Source organism: Nuphar pumila, chromosome 7 (genome assembly GCF_984573655.1).
Source record: "Nuphar pumila chromosome 7, dmNupPumi1.hap1.1, whole genome shotgun sequence".
NCBI classification, from domain to species: domain Eukaryota; kingdom Viridiplantae; phylum Streptophyta; class Magnoliopsida; order Nymphaeales; family Nymphaeaceae; genus Nuphar; species Nuphar pumila.
In genome coordinates, this window is record NC_143255.1 from 62,698,846 (window position 1) to 62,715,256 (window position 16,411).

General features: G+C 37.3%; 2 protein-coding genes across 2 annotated transcripts; both read left to right on the forward strand.

Annotated features, from left to right (window-relative positions):
* The first annotated feature begins 1,063 nt into the window (after positions 1-1,063).
* Positions 1,064-11,649, forward strand: LOC149832359 (uncharacterized). The gene is made up of 2 exons (XM_090014473.1): positions 1,064-1,709; positions 10,285-11,649. The coding sequence occupies exons 1-2, from the start codon at positions 1,370-1,372 to the stop codon at positions 11,169-11,171; spliced, it is 1,227 nt and encodes a 408-aa protein (XP_089870599.1). The 5' UTR covers positions 1,064-1,369; the 3' UTR covers positions 11,172-11,649.
* A 1,165-nt stretch (positions 11,650-12,814) lies between these two features.
* LOC149832360 (miraculin-like) lies at positions 12,815-13,437 on the forward strand. The gene is made up of 2 exons (XM_090013232.1): positions 12,815-12,902; positions 13,028-13,437. Exons 1-2 carry the CDS (start codon positions 12,815-12,817, stop codon positions 13,435-13,437), a joined length of 498 nt encoding a protein of 165 aa, XP_089869358.1.
* Positions 13,438-16,411: the final 2,974 nt, after the last annotated feature.

A 16,411-nucleotide genomic window follows, 5' to 3' on the forward strand; every position in this document is an offset into this window, starting at 1 on the left:
ACCAAACCTGTTAGGGCTCTGTTTGGAAACTAGCACTTTCCAGGAGTTTACGTATTTGAAAATGTGGGAGTTGCCAATTTTTGGATTTAGCAGCTAAGGCCTTTAACAACAGGAGTATTAATTAGGGTGTCAAAGAGTCAGGCTTGATCCGGATCTAACCCATATCAAACTTCATAGGCTTAGGGTTTGGCAATAAATAAAGAGGCCCAAGTGTCTAATTAATATATGAAGCCGGGTATGGCTAGAGAAATTTCATACCGAACCTGCATCTCTTTTGAGTTAGATTAAGATCCGTAACTTTTCAATGTAATAAAAATTATTTGTATAGGTATGGGCCAGGTTTGGTTCATGTAATCCTTATAAGGCCTGTGGTATGATTGTCCGTATGGTGGGTCTAATCGTACGGTCCAGCACCTCAAGGTTAGATCCTGGTTTGACCCAGTGTTAATGGGCTAAGCCTTCATATGACTCGGGTGGATCCAGAAAAAAAAATTGACTTTGAGGCGCTAGTCTTGAATTTGGATCTAGATCCAATTAAACTTATCATAAGACCGTCAAAATTGGATTAAACTTTCCTGTGGACACTTGAACGTCCGTATTTCACAGGTAAATCCCTTTTGAGTGTTAGTTTCCAATTACATAAACTACTGTCTCAACGCCCTTGTCCCAAACAAGCATCATCATATACCTCAACTCTCCTCACAGGCTCTCTCTCAGCTACCGGTTGCCAGCCCAATTATTGCTTCCAACTTCCAATTAATAATTGGGTTCTGATTCGTTTTTAATACTTTACTTCCAAATCAATATCCGAGTCTCAGTCTGGACCTGACAGGGTCCGACTCTTGATTCAATTTTTTTTAAGGCACCCGGGATTGGGATCCGGGATACGTATCTACTCGTATTCCGATTTGTTGAATGTGTCCAACTATGTCGGATCGGATCACGGCATAACTCCGATCCGTGTACATCTCTGGGCGCCACCTTGAAAGTCAAAACCCATTTCTGTCCTTGATTAAAATCATCTATTATAAAAGCGTTTCTTTTTCGTCCCCATTCTGCATTCTGCAAGGAACAACCAGAGGAAGAAGGGCAGGGAAGGGGAGGGCCCAATTAGGGTTAGGCTATTTCTAATCCTTCGACCCATCATGATCCTTCCCTTTCCCCCTCCCTTCCGAGAGTCATTTGCCTGAGTCTTGTCCCTGTGGCTGAATCCCTATGTGGTGATGAAAGGATCACTTTTTGGGGGTATGTATGCATAAATTAAGGTTAGGGTTTTGTATTACGGAGCCCCCATCAAAATCCCTCCTTTTTGCACACTCCCCTTCTTCTTGTAGATTCGTCTTTTTCTCATTTATCTGCGTGCGATTCAATGGCGAAGAGGGAGGGTGAGCTGTGCATAAACGACGCCCTGACGGACGACGAGCTGAGGGGGATATTGGGGAAGCTGCAAAGCGACGGTGACAGGAACACCTACTCTCTCGTGTGCAAGAGATGGCTCTTCCTGCAGAGCACCCAGAGGAAGAAGCTCTGCGTGAGGGCTGGGCCGTTGATGCTGCGGAAGATGGCAGCCAGGTTCTCCAGAGTCCTGGAGCTGGACATGTCCCAGTCTGCATCGAGGTCGTTCTTTCCCGGTGTAACCAACGAAGACCTCGCTGTGACTGCTCAGGGATTCAGGTGCCTACAGATCCTCAGTTTGTCACACTGTAAAAGTATGGTCTCTCTTCCTTTCTTTCATTCTTATTTAGATTTTTTTTTCTATTTTTTCATGGGTGATACTTTATCTGTTTTGATGGGTTTTTTGTCGTTTTCTGTTTTTGGTATTTGGGTTCATTGTGGCTTGTTTGTTGAGAGTGCTGTCGGTGGAATTTGTTTTGATAAATTGATTAATTAAGTTTTCTGTGGTATGGATTGCTCTACAGGTCATAAAGTATATATTATTACGTGTTTGCAGAGTGTTGTTTTCCATGTTGTAGAAATTGTTTTCTTCTTGTTTTCAGATCTTGTTGAGGTTTCCTGAGATATTTGTTTTTGTTGACTTCAGTTTTTAATGGTTAAATTTATGCATTGCATTACTGCATTCGATAGTTAAACTTTGGCTGCATTTGAATTCCACATAAACTTCTAAGTATATAGGGGGAAATCATAAGTAACAATTCCAGAAATTTGTTACCAGAGGTATAAAGAGGAATTGTACAAGTCGAAAACTAACAACTATTTTCTAGAAAATTACAATTGATTATGTTTTGCAGATAGAAGAGACACAAATATTAGGAGGATAGAAAAGGAGTTAGCAGAACATGAGATGTATTATGACAAACCTAAGAATGTGAGTGTGGACGTAAGCCAAAATCTCCTTCCCTTTGTGCACAGACACAGGCATGCACACGTGCACACACACACACACAGGCAAAGGGAGAAAAATAAATCTCAAGAAGAGATGAGGGAGATGAAGAAAATGATGCAGGAAAGCATCATAATGATTTAGGGAATAAATTAAGCCTATGTGAACTGAAACTGTCTCATTATTATTGACCCAAAACTGAAACAAGCAAGAGAAGGAAATAAATGCAAGGGTTTGTGTACATTCAAAGGAAAGCTTAAATATGTTTTCTTACCAAATTTTCTCAGTTTGGAAACAAGAAAAGGGAAAAGGGTGACATCGAATCAGACATTTTGTTTTCTCTCCTTCATTTCTTTATATAAAAAGAGAGGAAGTGAAAAACCTTACTTCTCTCCTTGTCTTTAATGTCTTTTGAGTTTTTTCATATCTCTTTTCATGGAATTTTTATTGTCTACTTTTGGTAGTTGAATCCTAGGTTGTATGTATTGTATCATTAACCATATCGGTCATGCCCAAAGTAACACCGCATTGTATCATAAACGTATCATAAATTTTTAATATTTTTTTTCAAAATCTACAAAAAAATCAAGAAAAATAAGAAAAAATTAGCAAAATTCTAAAAAAATCACAAAACATGAAACAATGATAAATTGCACAAAATACAACCTTAAAATCACATATGAAGCATTTATGTCTCTATGAGCTACATAAGACTTGCAATTAAGAACATGCCACAAGACTCACACTTTTATATTACAAAAACAAAAACAAAAACGAAAACAAAATATTATATAAAACCTCAATAATCATAATTATCATCTTCTTCTTCTCCTGCTAAAATCAATAACAATATGTAAATAAAAAGCAACAACATAATTTAAATTTTAAACACAATTAAAGCCTTAACTAACAATATTAAATTTACATTCAAGTCTTACTAAATGTCATAAGTCTAACTAAACTACTAAGCATTCATAATAACTAAAAATATTACATTTAACCAACGTCTTACATGCCAATTTTTGTCTCTAAAGTTCTAAACTATAAAGATTCTAAAACTATACTATCTACTAGAGCCTATTTTCCAAACATTAGGAAAATAATTCTTTAATATTGCATCCAACTGCCACGCGATGATCTTTTTATCTCCGATCATTTTTTTTGGCAAGTGGGTCACCGTATCATCATTTTCAGAATCTGAAACAATGGTTGGAAGTCATTCTTCTTTTCATTTTTGCAAAATTCTTCTTTTTATTTCTTCAAATTCGAAAATAACATCGAAAATAACATCAACACGAAAAGTGGCAACAATAGATGGATAATCACATGAACGTAGATTTTGACGAACACATCAATATGTTGCTTAAATCTATGTAGTTCATCTCTAATAATATTACCGCATCTCAATGATGATCCTAGTCGCGTTACACCATCCATGCTTCTGCCATGCAAGATCATCTCTATAAGATGAACACGAAGACGACATCGAAAGATCTAAAATAAAACATAATCAATTAACCACCAAAAAATATAAGCATACAAATATTCGCCAACAAGTTTACATACATAGAATAGAGATTTTTTTACCTTAACCCACTTTTTTAAGTGAAAAAAGAGTGAAAATGTACTCTTGAAAAAATCACAAAAGCCCTCTCCCTTGCACACGGATCGGCTCTCAAATCGTTCTCACAACTCCTAGGGTGCGTGGGTCCCCTCTAATGGCCTCTACACAAATGAGAGAGTCGGCCCTCCAAAGGTATTTAAAACTCCAAAAGTAAAAAGTAACTTGTTTTTTTTTTAAAGCGCGCCAAAGGTGTATCTTACGATATGCCTTGTATTGTACGATATAACTGTTAAATTATGTATTCAACCATGTAATCTATTTTATATATTATATATATATAAGGTAATACATATACATATATTAATATATATGTATATGTATCTACTTATTATATATATAAAATATATATATTTCCTAATAGTAGTCGTAGGGGTAGTTTAGTCTTTTTATGCATATTCAATTTCTTGAATATGATTGTAATTTATTTTTATAATTTCCTTTTTCTTTTTTTATATTTTTTCTTTTCATGTACTTTACCTTGGGGGGGCCAACATGCTAGTCGTTGGACCCCCTCCAACGGCTATGTGTGGAGCCCCTCCCAAGGCTCTCTCTTGCCCTATAAATAAGGGCTTCCTCCCTTGTATTTGTATGCTTGTGGGATTATAGCCCAAGCTCTTTTAGTGAAACTTATGACTTTTGGGTTCACATTTGCACATTTGTGAGTTTGTGTTGTGCTCTTTATGCACAAGTGTTCTTGTTGTGCGTGTGTGCTCACTTTTGTTTCCAAGAATATTATAATATTGTTCTTGGTATCTTGTTGGAGATACTTTTACATGGTATCAGAGCCACGTTGGCGATAAAGGATCGTGTATTTATTTGTTTTTCGAGTGCCTTGAAAAACGTGCCTTTAGACATTTAAAGATTGAAGTGGTGGAGCTTGCTTCTCAAATATTTTGGAAGAATCTTGTGCAAGTAAGAGCTTAAAATCTCGTGTTGGTGCATATTTCTCCCTCCCTCTTTTGCTCCTTAATGGGTGAAAAAGAGTCTCATTTTGCTCTCGGCTTCAAGCTAAATGGATTTAACTATCATGTTTGGGGCCGGGAACATGGAGGCTCATATAAAGGGAAAGGGTCTATGGGGTTATGTGCAAGGCACAATCCCCGAACCAGAATCGAAAATAACCATTGTTAATGGGGGTGAAATTAAAATTCTCGATGGAGAAGAAAGAAGCAAAGCTCTTGAAGAGTACTCAAAAAAGCATGAGGAATGAGAAATGAGGAATTGTAAAATCCTCTCTTGGATTTTTTCCTTCGTAGAAACAAGAATCAATGCAAATATAATCAAGTTCAAGAAGGCCTCTCAAGCTTGGGAATATCTTGAGAAGATGTACACGTCTAGGGATATATCCCATAAATATTATCTTCAAAAGAGGGCACTAACACTTCAACAAGGAGAAATGTCTATAAGAGAGTACTTTGCCGAGCTCTCTTCTATTTGGGACGAGCTTGCCATGCTCGAACCAAAATGGAGTGGAGAAGCAATAGAGCTTCACTACAAACAATTAGAAAAAGATAGGTTCTTCAATTTTTTGAATGGGCTTAGGCCCGAATTTGAACAAATCCGGTCTTCCCTTTTATCCGCTTTCACTTCTTGTTCTCTTGAAGATGTAATTACTAAACTTAGTGGGGAAGAGACTCGCATGGGAATTAGCAAGAACCATCCAAGTGTTCTTGCTACTCCTCAAATTGAAGAAAATGAAGGTGCTAATGACGTATCAAGACCGGAGAATAATTTAAAGACCTACAAGCCCCCTCACTTCAAGAATCAAAACTCAAGTAGTCAAGGAGCAAAGAGAGACTATAGCAAGCTTACATGTCATTTTTGTAAAGAGCCGGGGCATATTAAACCTATTTGCCCAAAATGGAAGAAATTGCTTGCAACAACTATGACATCTCAATCGGAGGAACGACCATCATCGTCAAATGGATCCCTTTCTCTTCAACAAATTGTAGAAGCCTTACAACCTCTTCTCAAGGGAGGGATTTCCAGAGCCGCCATGACTACTTCCTCACCTCCCGGTAAGACACCTTGGCTTCTAGATTCCGGTGCATCTTTTCACATGACCTCGAGTGCTTGTTCTCTTTCTGAGTTTTCTAAAAATTCTCTTCCATCTTTTGTCTCAACGACGGATGGAACACCTCTTGAAATTAAAGGAATAGGTAATTTTGAAAAACAAGATTTCTTTATTCCAAAAATTCGTCTTGTACGAAAACTAAGTTTAAATTTACTTTCATTTTCTCAACTCTCGGACCATGGTTGCGATATAAAATTCTCCTCTAACAAATGTTGGATACAGGATCGCCGGTCCGGGAGATTGATTGGGGAAGGCTCTAGGAGATGAGACCTCTACTATGTTGATTTTCTTCAAATTCCTAAGAATCAATTTTGTAATGTTGCTCAAAACAAAGATATTCATGTATGACATAAGAGACTGAGACATCCCAACATTGTTAAAATATCGTATTTGCCTTTTATTAAACATCTTTGTAAAGAAGATTTTGTATGTAATGAATGTATTCTCGGGAAAATAAAAAGTATACCTTTTTCACAAAGATCCATGTTTACGACAAAACCCTTTGAAATTGTTCATTTCGCTGTATGGGGTCCGACTCCTGTAATATCTAAAGGAGGATTCTCGTACTATGTGATTTTTGTGGACGATTACACTAGATTTTGTTGGATATATTTTCTTAAACAGAAACATGAAGTATTTTCAGTTTTTAAAATTTTTCATACGATGGTTTTTAATCAATTCAATGAAATTTTAAAAATTCTTAGATCCGACTCTGGTGGCGAATACCTTTCAAACGAGTTCAAGAGTTACCTTGAAAGTTATGGTATCCTCCATCAAAAATCTTGTCCTAAAACCCTTCAACAAAATGGGTTAGCTGAAAGAAAGCATAGACATATCATTGAGAAAACTAGAACCTTGCTCATTTCGCAAAATATTCCAAAGAAACTCTGGGCTGAGGTGACTCTTGCATCAGTCTATCTCATAAATAGACTTCCATCAAAAAATTTGAACAAGATTTTCCCATTTGAAAAATTGTACGAGAAAGAACCTGATTATAGCAGGTTGAGGGTTTTTGGATTTAAATGTTTTGTTCTTACCGATAAAAACGATAAACTTTCTCCAAAGGCCATTCCTTGCGCCTTTCTTGGTTATTCCGAAACCCAAAAGGGTTTTCAATGTTATGATGTTAAAAATGACTAACTTGTATGTTTATAGAAATGTAAGTTTTTTGAAAAATCTTAGTGGTTTCGAAAACCTTGAATCTAATGCCAAAAACATAGATTATTCCTTTTTATTTGATCTGTTAACTGAAAGTGATGATACTAGTGACGATGAGACAAATTAGAATGACTCCAGTGATAATGAAACCAGGGAAACCAGTCCTGTGTCTTCCCCATTTCCTCAACGTGTTGATGAAGAACCTCCTAGGGACCCCATCACCTATACCCATAGAGATAGAAACACCTTCAGAAGTGTCCTTGAAAGATATGATGCTGATAGTAGGACTGCTCCTCAAGGTGAGGAGAACCTTCGTAGGACCGAAAGACATAGAAAAACTCCTTCTAGGTTCATCTCATATGAATCATTCTCACCTAAACATAGAGTATGTCTAAGCGCCATTCATTCATATATAAAACCTAGAAACTTCGAGGAAGCACAAAAATGTCCTGAATGGATAGCTGCCATGAATAATGAACTCCGAGCTCTGAAAAGAGCCAAAACATGGAAATTTCAAGACCTTCTTAGAGGTAAGAAAACAATAGGATGTAGATGGATATTTAAGGTTATGACTAAGAGTGATGAATCCTTCAAAAGATATAAGGCTCGACTGGTTGCAAAGGGGTATAGTCAAGAATATGAAATTGATTATGAGGAGACCTTTGCTCCAGTAGCTCGTATGGTCACTGTTCATTGTCTCATCACTGTTGCATTCATTAACAATTGAAACATCTATCAAATGGATGTTAATAATGCCTTCCTGAATGGTGATTTGAATGAGGAAGTTTATATGGATCCCCACCTCGAATGGAGACTCCAAAAGGGAAATTGCTTCATCTTAGAAAAGCACTCTATGGCCTAAAGCAAGCCCCTAAGGCTTGGTATGATAGATTTAACTGAGTAATGCTGGAAAATGGATTTTCTTCTTGTTTTACTGACACTACTTTGTTTGTTAGAAAATTCAATATGGGGATTGTGATTTTGCTGTTGTATATGGATGATATGCTCATCACCGGAAGTGATTCTAATGGAGTTAAGAGTATAACATCAATTTTAAAAGATAAATTTGAAATGTCTGATTTGAGTTTTCTAACTTATTTTTTGGGAATTGAAGTAGCACTCTCATAAAGGGTATTTCTTATTTCAAACTAAGCTTGCTTATGAGATCATTAACATGTCATGTATTACAGATGAAAAGGTTTGTGAAACTCCTGCTATAGTAGGAGCTAAAATGAAAATTGATGATGGTGTTACTCTTTCGGATCGTACTCCCTACAAACAACTTGTTGGATCATTGATGTATCTGAGTATTACCAGACCCGATATCTCTCATGCAGTCCATACTGCAAGCCAGTTTCAGCATGCACCAATTTCAGTCTACATGAGTGTCATCTTGCGAGTCGTAAGATACATAAAGGGTACTTTAAATAAGGGAGTTTTTCTTTCTTCTTCTTCAGATTTAAAGTTAATTGCTTATACTGACTCTGATTGGGGAGGTGACCCAAATAACTGTCACTCCACCACTGGTTTTTGTTTGTTCTTAGGAGACTCACTGATTTCATGGAGATGTAAGAAGCAATAAAAAGTTTCTCTATCTTCAGCTGAAGCTGAATATCGTGCCATGACAACTACTACTATGAAAATTGTATAAATTCATCAGTTGCTAGAAGACATGGGGATCACAATAGAAGGACCCACCAAGCTGTGTTGTGACAACAAAAGTGCAATTTATATTACGAAAAATCACACTTTTCATGAGCAGACTAAACACATCGAGATGGACTGCCGCTATGTTCGTGAGGTATATCTCAAAGAAATCATTGACCTTCCATATGTCTATGTATCTACTTATTATATATATATATATTTCCTAATAGTAGTCGTAGGGGTAGTTTAGTTTTTTTATGCATATTCAATTTCTTGAATATGATTGTACTTTATTTTTACAATTTTCTTTTTCTTTTTTTTCTTTTCATGTACTTTACCTTGGGGGGGCCAGCACACTAGTCGTTGGACTCCCTCCAACTACTATGTGTGGAGCCCCTCCCAAGGCTCTCTCTTGCCCTATAAATAAGGGCTTCCTCCCTTGTATTTGTATGCTTGTGGGATTATAGCCCAAGCTCTTTTAGTGAAACTTATAACTTTTGGGTTCGCATTTGCGCATTTGTGAGTTTGTGTTGCGCTCTTTGTGCGCAAGTGTTCTTGTTGTGCGTGTGTGCTCACTTTTGTTTCCAAGAATATTATAATATTGTTCTTGGTATCTTGTTGGAGATACTTTTACAATAACATGATACAAGGGTGTATCGTACGATACATCCGGTAAAGATACAATCATATTGGTTTCTCCCAAAGTTACGATATGTATCGTCGGGTACTATACATACAATCTTGGTTGAATCAATATGGTGATTCATCAAGGGCAGTGGCATTTTTTCAGATGAACTTGAGAGAATATTGTTTTTTATCAACTAAATAGAATATGATTATAAAGAATGAGTATTCAAATGTGTTTGGTGTAAGAAACTGTTCTAAAGTAGCACTTTAGGCAGGACTGCATTATTTTTGACACTGGCAATCCAATATTTGGTTCTTAAGCACCTGCAACTGATGTTTCATGGGGTTTTTATCAGTTTCTTGCTGGTAACCATCTGGTAGCCTGAGGTACACTGGTGCCCTTGATTCTCTAGGATTAGCATAATACTGCAAACAAGCTTAATGGATATCTAGGCATGGATGGAACTTCTTTTGACCTTCAAGTTCCTTTCTACATCTACCAGTTACATGCACAACACCACATCTGCATTGGAACATCTCTATCACTTTCAATTTTGAGATACTTTCACCGCTTTGTGCAGTTTGGTCTAGCGCATGCATTCGCCAGGTTGTCTTTCCAATTGATAAGTATGAGAAGCACTGTATTGATAATACTCTTAGGAGGTTTTAGACTATCTGATCACCTTGTTGTACACTAGAAGAATGTGGTAGAGTTTGAATACTGTTTTGTTTCTTTAATCCATTCTCTCAATTCTCCTGAGTTTTTGAAATTGGAACCCTTTTACAATTCAATAATCCCTTTGATGTATACAGACATTACGGATGTCGGATTGGAGGAGCTTGGTAAAGGTCTTCCTTACCTTCAATCATTAGATGTTTCCAACTGCAAAAAGATATCAGACAAGGGATTATCAGCCATCGCTGAAGGATGCTGTCGCTTGAAGCTGCTTAATCTTTCTAATTGCAAATTAGTTTCAGACAGGTTCCTGCGTGTCTTATCCAAAAGCTGCCATCATCTTGAGGAGTTGGTTTTGCACGGATGCTGCAATATTACAGACACTGGACTGTATGTTTTGGCTGATGGATGTCATGTGATAAAGTTTCTCGACATCAGCAAATGTACCAAAGTGGGAGATATTGGGGTTTCAAGCGTTGCCAATGCCTGCAGGGCCTCTCTGAAGGCCATGAAACTCTCAGATTGCTTCAAGATTGGTGATGACTCTTTGTTTTCCTTGGCAAATTGTTGCAGTAGTCTGGAGACACTGGTGATTACTGGGTGCAGAAATATCACCGACGAGTCCATAACACATTTGGCGCTCACCTCTAGTGGCAGCCTGAGGAATCTGCTGATGGACTGGTGCTTGAACATTTCGGACGGTTCCTTGAAATGCATCTTCTCACACTGCTTCAATCTAGAGGAGCTTTACATTTCACATTGCGACAAGATAACCGACGAGGCTTTCTTTGGTTTGGTAATGGGAACTGAATCCCGTTTAAGGACTTTGAAAGCCAGCAACTGCACAAAACTTACTGTAAGTGGGATAAGAGCGTTGCTCGACTGCTGCAAATCATTGAATCATTTGGATGTGAGTTCGTGCCCACACATCTCAAAGGAAGCTTGTGATGAAGCTGACTTGTATTTTCCCGAGTCGTGTACGGTCAATTTTACAAGCAAGAGCCTGGCGAACTTAATCTATTGATTGCCAAAAGATTTAACTGGTGGAACGTGTGTTCATCAGTGGTTTGAGGGTTCTCTTTCTTATCGGTAGCTTGCTGGCTTGATAGGCTTTCAACCCCAGTATCACATGATCGAGGACCATTAGTTGTGAAGGCCTGCAAATGTTGAGTCCTTCCTATATTCAGGTTGTGGTAACTGGTTTTCACTTTGGCTATTTGGGTACATGCATATCTTCCGACTCATTTATGTACTGGCAGAACACGTCTCCATCTACTGGCACCATACCAAAGTGAATGAGTTTGCTTCATATTTGTAGTACACAGCGTGAGCGAGCTACCACGTGAAAATTGTAGGCTGTTGATTTTTGAAACCTTATAAAAATCTATCTACCTATCCGAGCATCGAAATCAAATGTTCCAAGACAGGATTCCTACAAAACAAGCATATAGATTACAGGGAATTCTGAAATTCATGAAAATCCAATAGCATGTTTCATTTAATATGTTTTGTATTTTGTAGGTTTTCATTTTCTTATTTATATATATTTTTATAGAGAGAGAGAGAGAGAGAGAGAGAGTTTAACACAAATTTTCATTTAGTAGGTTTAGTGGGTTTTCTCTATTGTGTTGTGCTCGCAGAGATGAACAAAATTTTCCAACATGAACTCAGTCATTCAATAATTTTCCAAAGGTAAATGGGGAAATGTCGCATGTTCAATAAAATATATCGCCTAATCCATCTCTCTGGATTCATGTAGTGTTGATGGTAATGATCGTCCAATCCCCTCGTTTTTCCCAGTTGCCCACCAACCCCCAAGTGCAGCACTCTAACAAGAACCAGCGTATCAACTTGGGCTCTTGGGAGAGTGCCATTCAAGGTCTTTAGGTTCCACAGAGTTTTCTTGATGAATTTTTGACGTTTTAACGTCAACTTTTGTAGTTTAACTAGACCCAATACCCGTTAGACCCTGGAAAGCCAGGGCCCAATCTCAATCCTATGACAACCAGAAGAGACCCTTAATGGGTTTGGGCTGCACCTGGCCCTTATCAGGATCCAGTCAGGTCGGGGGCCATATATGGAAAGCCTGCCTATGGATGCCAATGATTCATTTTAGGGTTACATACCTGACTGAATCTGAATCCATTCGTTGGATTCCACAGAGTAAAGATCATCTGATTAAGAACCAGATTTGGATTGGTTTAGAGTTTTACTTCTGAATCCAAATCCGACACATATTCTAATCCAATTACACATTCCTAGGACATGTAATTAGTTACTTATCCACATTAAGATCAGGTTGGGATGGACCACATTGAGAATTTGTTCCACCTGAACCTCTATACTATTGGGGCAACCTCAGACCCATGTCTTCTCTGGATTTTAGGCTGCACATGCAGCCCAAGCTCAAAAATTACTGGGTCCGATATCCAAAAGCCCAGGCAGTGGGTGGTTCCTCACTGAATATCTAACAGAGCCGCTTTGAAGTTGAACCACCTAATCCTTTCCAAATATTTAGATATACATGACCTCCAAATCTCAACAAAAAATTAGAGAAAATTTCATTTAGGAGCAATATTTTTCCCTTAAAATCATAGTACTTTAAACATACATAAACAATATATTAAAAGGGCCAACCCTCACTCGTTTCTCTTCATCCAAATAACCATGTCCGTCATCTTCTCACTGGCCATTCTCTTCTTGATCTCAACCAGCTCAGCTGGAGCCCATCCAGAATGGGTCAGAGACACAGAGGGTAAGCCGGCATCTACTACTACATATTGCTGGCCCAAATAGATAGCTATGGTGGCTTGCAGTCGGGTTCTCGCAATGGACCCCAATGACCACTTTATGTTACCCAAGTACACATTTCCACTCCAGATGGAGTTCCCTCAACTTTTAGGCCGGTCAACAGCATGAACTTGGTCCAGCTGTCGACGGACCTGAACATCGAGCCCTACAAATCAAATATCTGCTCTTACGTCTGGACCTTGGCTCCGGTCGAGAAGAAGACACCGCAAATGTTTGTGAGGTACGGTGGGGAGGTTGGGAACCCAGGCCGAGCCACATTGAAGAATTGGTTCAGGATAAAGAAAGAAGGTGACGACTACAAGCTGGTCTTTTGTCCTAGTGCTTGCAAGACTTGCAAGGTTCGGTGTGGGAACCTTGGTGTTTACCTCTATAAGAATGATATTCACTGGTTGGTGCTTGGTAACAATAGCTTTGGCAGTAAAGTTCAAAAGGTACAACCAGAGCTGATGTGCCACAACAGCCCATGTTACCAAGAATAAAAATTGAATAAGCGATTATGTAATAATCTCATTTGTGGTCTTCGCTAGAGTTCTGATGTTACTTGTTTTCATTACAAAAATACATGAATGGAGTCTTCATAAGTAATTGTGGAAGCTTTTGGTGAATGAGTCTATCAAGGGACATCTCCATCGTTTGTTTGATTCCATTTACATGGAAAAGTGCGTGGGCCAAGGTTTTTTCCACCACCTACCACTTTTTATTAATTTTTTCTGCCACTTATCACTTTTTATGTGTAAATCTATTTCACATTTAACTGAGTTTGGTAGGAGTTTTAAAAAATCTGTGCCCATTCCTACGTAAAGCCTTACATTTACATGAGAATGAAACAATGTGAGTCCCTACATTTCCTATGTATCTTGGTTTCAAAAACTGCTCACAAAAAATAATTTGCTGTGACTAAAAAATAATAATTTGCTATATATTCTCGAAAGTCATGTTGCTAGTAAACAATTTCTTTTGCAGACTTCATCCATAAACTCCTTAGATATTTGATTCTCATAAACTGCGCCCACAGTGTCTTTATGCACAATGCAATAACCCAAAAAGGTTAGATTGGCTTTTTTAGTTTCTTCCAAAGACGGTAACCCAATACCACCTTCGTTAGTTGGCTTACACAACTGCTGCCATTTTTATTGAGGATGATGCTCCTCTTCCAAACTGTTCCACAGAAAATGAGTGAAAGCTCTCTCCTAAAGCATGAATAACCGACTTTGGAAGCCGAAATACTAACATCCAAAAAAATCGGGACAGTAGAAAGAGCATGAATGATAAGACACCTCCTTCCCGCATACGAAAGCTTACAAAGTCTTCCAGCTATGGAGCCTCTTCTCCACCCTTATGATCAAATCTCAGACTTTTGTCTCCAAAAAAAGTTCCACTTTCCAATTCTAGAGCAAGCTTATCCTTTAATCTTCTTTCCTTCTCAAAGGCCTCAATGTCTCCCATATCTCCTTGGCGTTGAACCAATTCAAGCTGAAGTTGAATATCTAATACTCTTTCCAAAATATTGCCAAACTTGTACTTATTCCAAACCCGGAGATTGAATCTGACCCCATCAAGTTTTCCTAACGCCACCATAGGACAACCCTTAACTGACTCCACAACTATGCTTCACCAACCTATTACATTCAGCATGAGGTCCACATTCGGAAAAAACTTAAAGGGCTTCACTTAGTTGCTCAGAAATTAGAAGGCAATTGTGATCAGATTGTAAAACCTGTAAAATTTTAAGAGTAAATAAATAAAGAAATTGCTTTACACTACAAGAAATTTGCAGATTAGCGACGAACGCTATCTATCGATAATCCGTCCCAAATCTATCGCTAATCCGTTTAGCAACGGATTGGCGATGGCTTAGCGATGGATAGCGTCCCTCATAATTTCTTGGTCGCTAATTAGTGACAGAACTGATATGTCGCTAATTAGTGACAGAACTGATATGTCGCTAATTCGTGGCGGATTAGTGAATGTCATGATCCATCGCTAAATAAGGACTGAATTTGGTTTTGCGACAGATACATATCCGATGCTAAGCTGTAGCTAAAATTTCATAAAGGATACGTTTCTGTCGCTAAATTTCATCGCCCAATTAACGACGGCATAGTGACAGATTACATTCAGTCGCAAAACATCGACTGATTCAGTTTTTGAGACAGATGAATATCCGTCTCTAATTTGTCGCTACATTTGCAATGAATATTAGCAACATAAAATATCTATCGCTAATCCGTCGCAAAATAAAAAAAAAAATTAAAATAGAAATATCGAGAAAAATTTTATCGTTATACAATTTATATAACCTGTGTATAACAAACAAAGTACACATAAAAAAGACATATACAAAGCAGGAGAAACAAATTTAGCACAAGGTATAAGTAAAACAAATTTAACAACCCACTATAATCCTCGTCAAGTACTAATTAGTTACAAGTGAACATATACAAAGAGTTTTGTTTGAAACAACAAGTACTTGCAACAAATTCAACACATGAATCTAATCATTGCCAAGATTTGAAGCATCATCCCCTTCATTGTGTCAATCTGCCCCTTCATTCATGTCTGCATCAGCTCCTTTACGATGATCATATCCAGCATCCTACAAGAGAACCAAAATGTTAGTATTGATAAATAAAATATAATGAAATAAATTATATGCAATGCACCTAATATAAGGAAATCAAAGTAACATAGCTGAATGACACATAGACTAGCAATAAAGTGAAGAACATTAACATAATTCGTATATGTGTTCTAAGGCTGACAAAAAAAATTCATAGTGATTCAATCATGCAGATATGTGTTCTAAGGTTCTCAAAAAAATGTCATAGCGATTCAAGCATGCATGTATGGTTTATAAGGTTGTCAAATAAATGTGTTATATATCACAATCATGCATATATGTATTCTAAGGTAGTAAAAAATCTTTCATTGTGATTTAATCATGAATATATGTGTTATAAGGCAGTAAAAAAACTTTCATAGTGATGAAATCATTCTTATATGTGTTCTAAGGTTGTCAAAAAACTTTTATAATAATTCAATCATGCATATATATGTTATAAGGCAGTAAAAAAACTTTCATAGTGATGAAATCATGCTTATATGTGTTATAAGGAAGTAAAAAAACTTTTATATTGATGAAATCATGCTTATATGTGTTCTAAGGCAGTAAAAAAACTTTCATAATGATAAAACCATGCTTATATGTGTTCTAAGGTTGTAAAAAAACTTTCATAGTGATGAAATCATTCTTATATGTGTTCTAAGGTTGTCAAAAAACTTTTATAGTAATTCAATCATGAATATATGTGTTATAAGGCAGTAACAAAACTTTCATAGTGATGGAATCATGCTTATATGTGTCATACGACAGTAAAAAAACTTTCATAGTGATGAAATCATGCTTATATATATTCTAAGGTTGTCAAAAACTTTCATAGTAATACAATCATG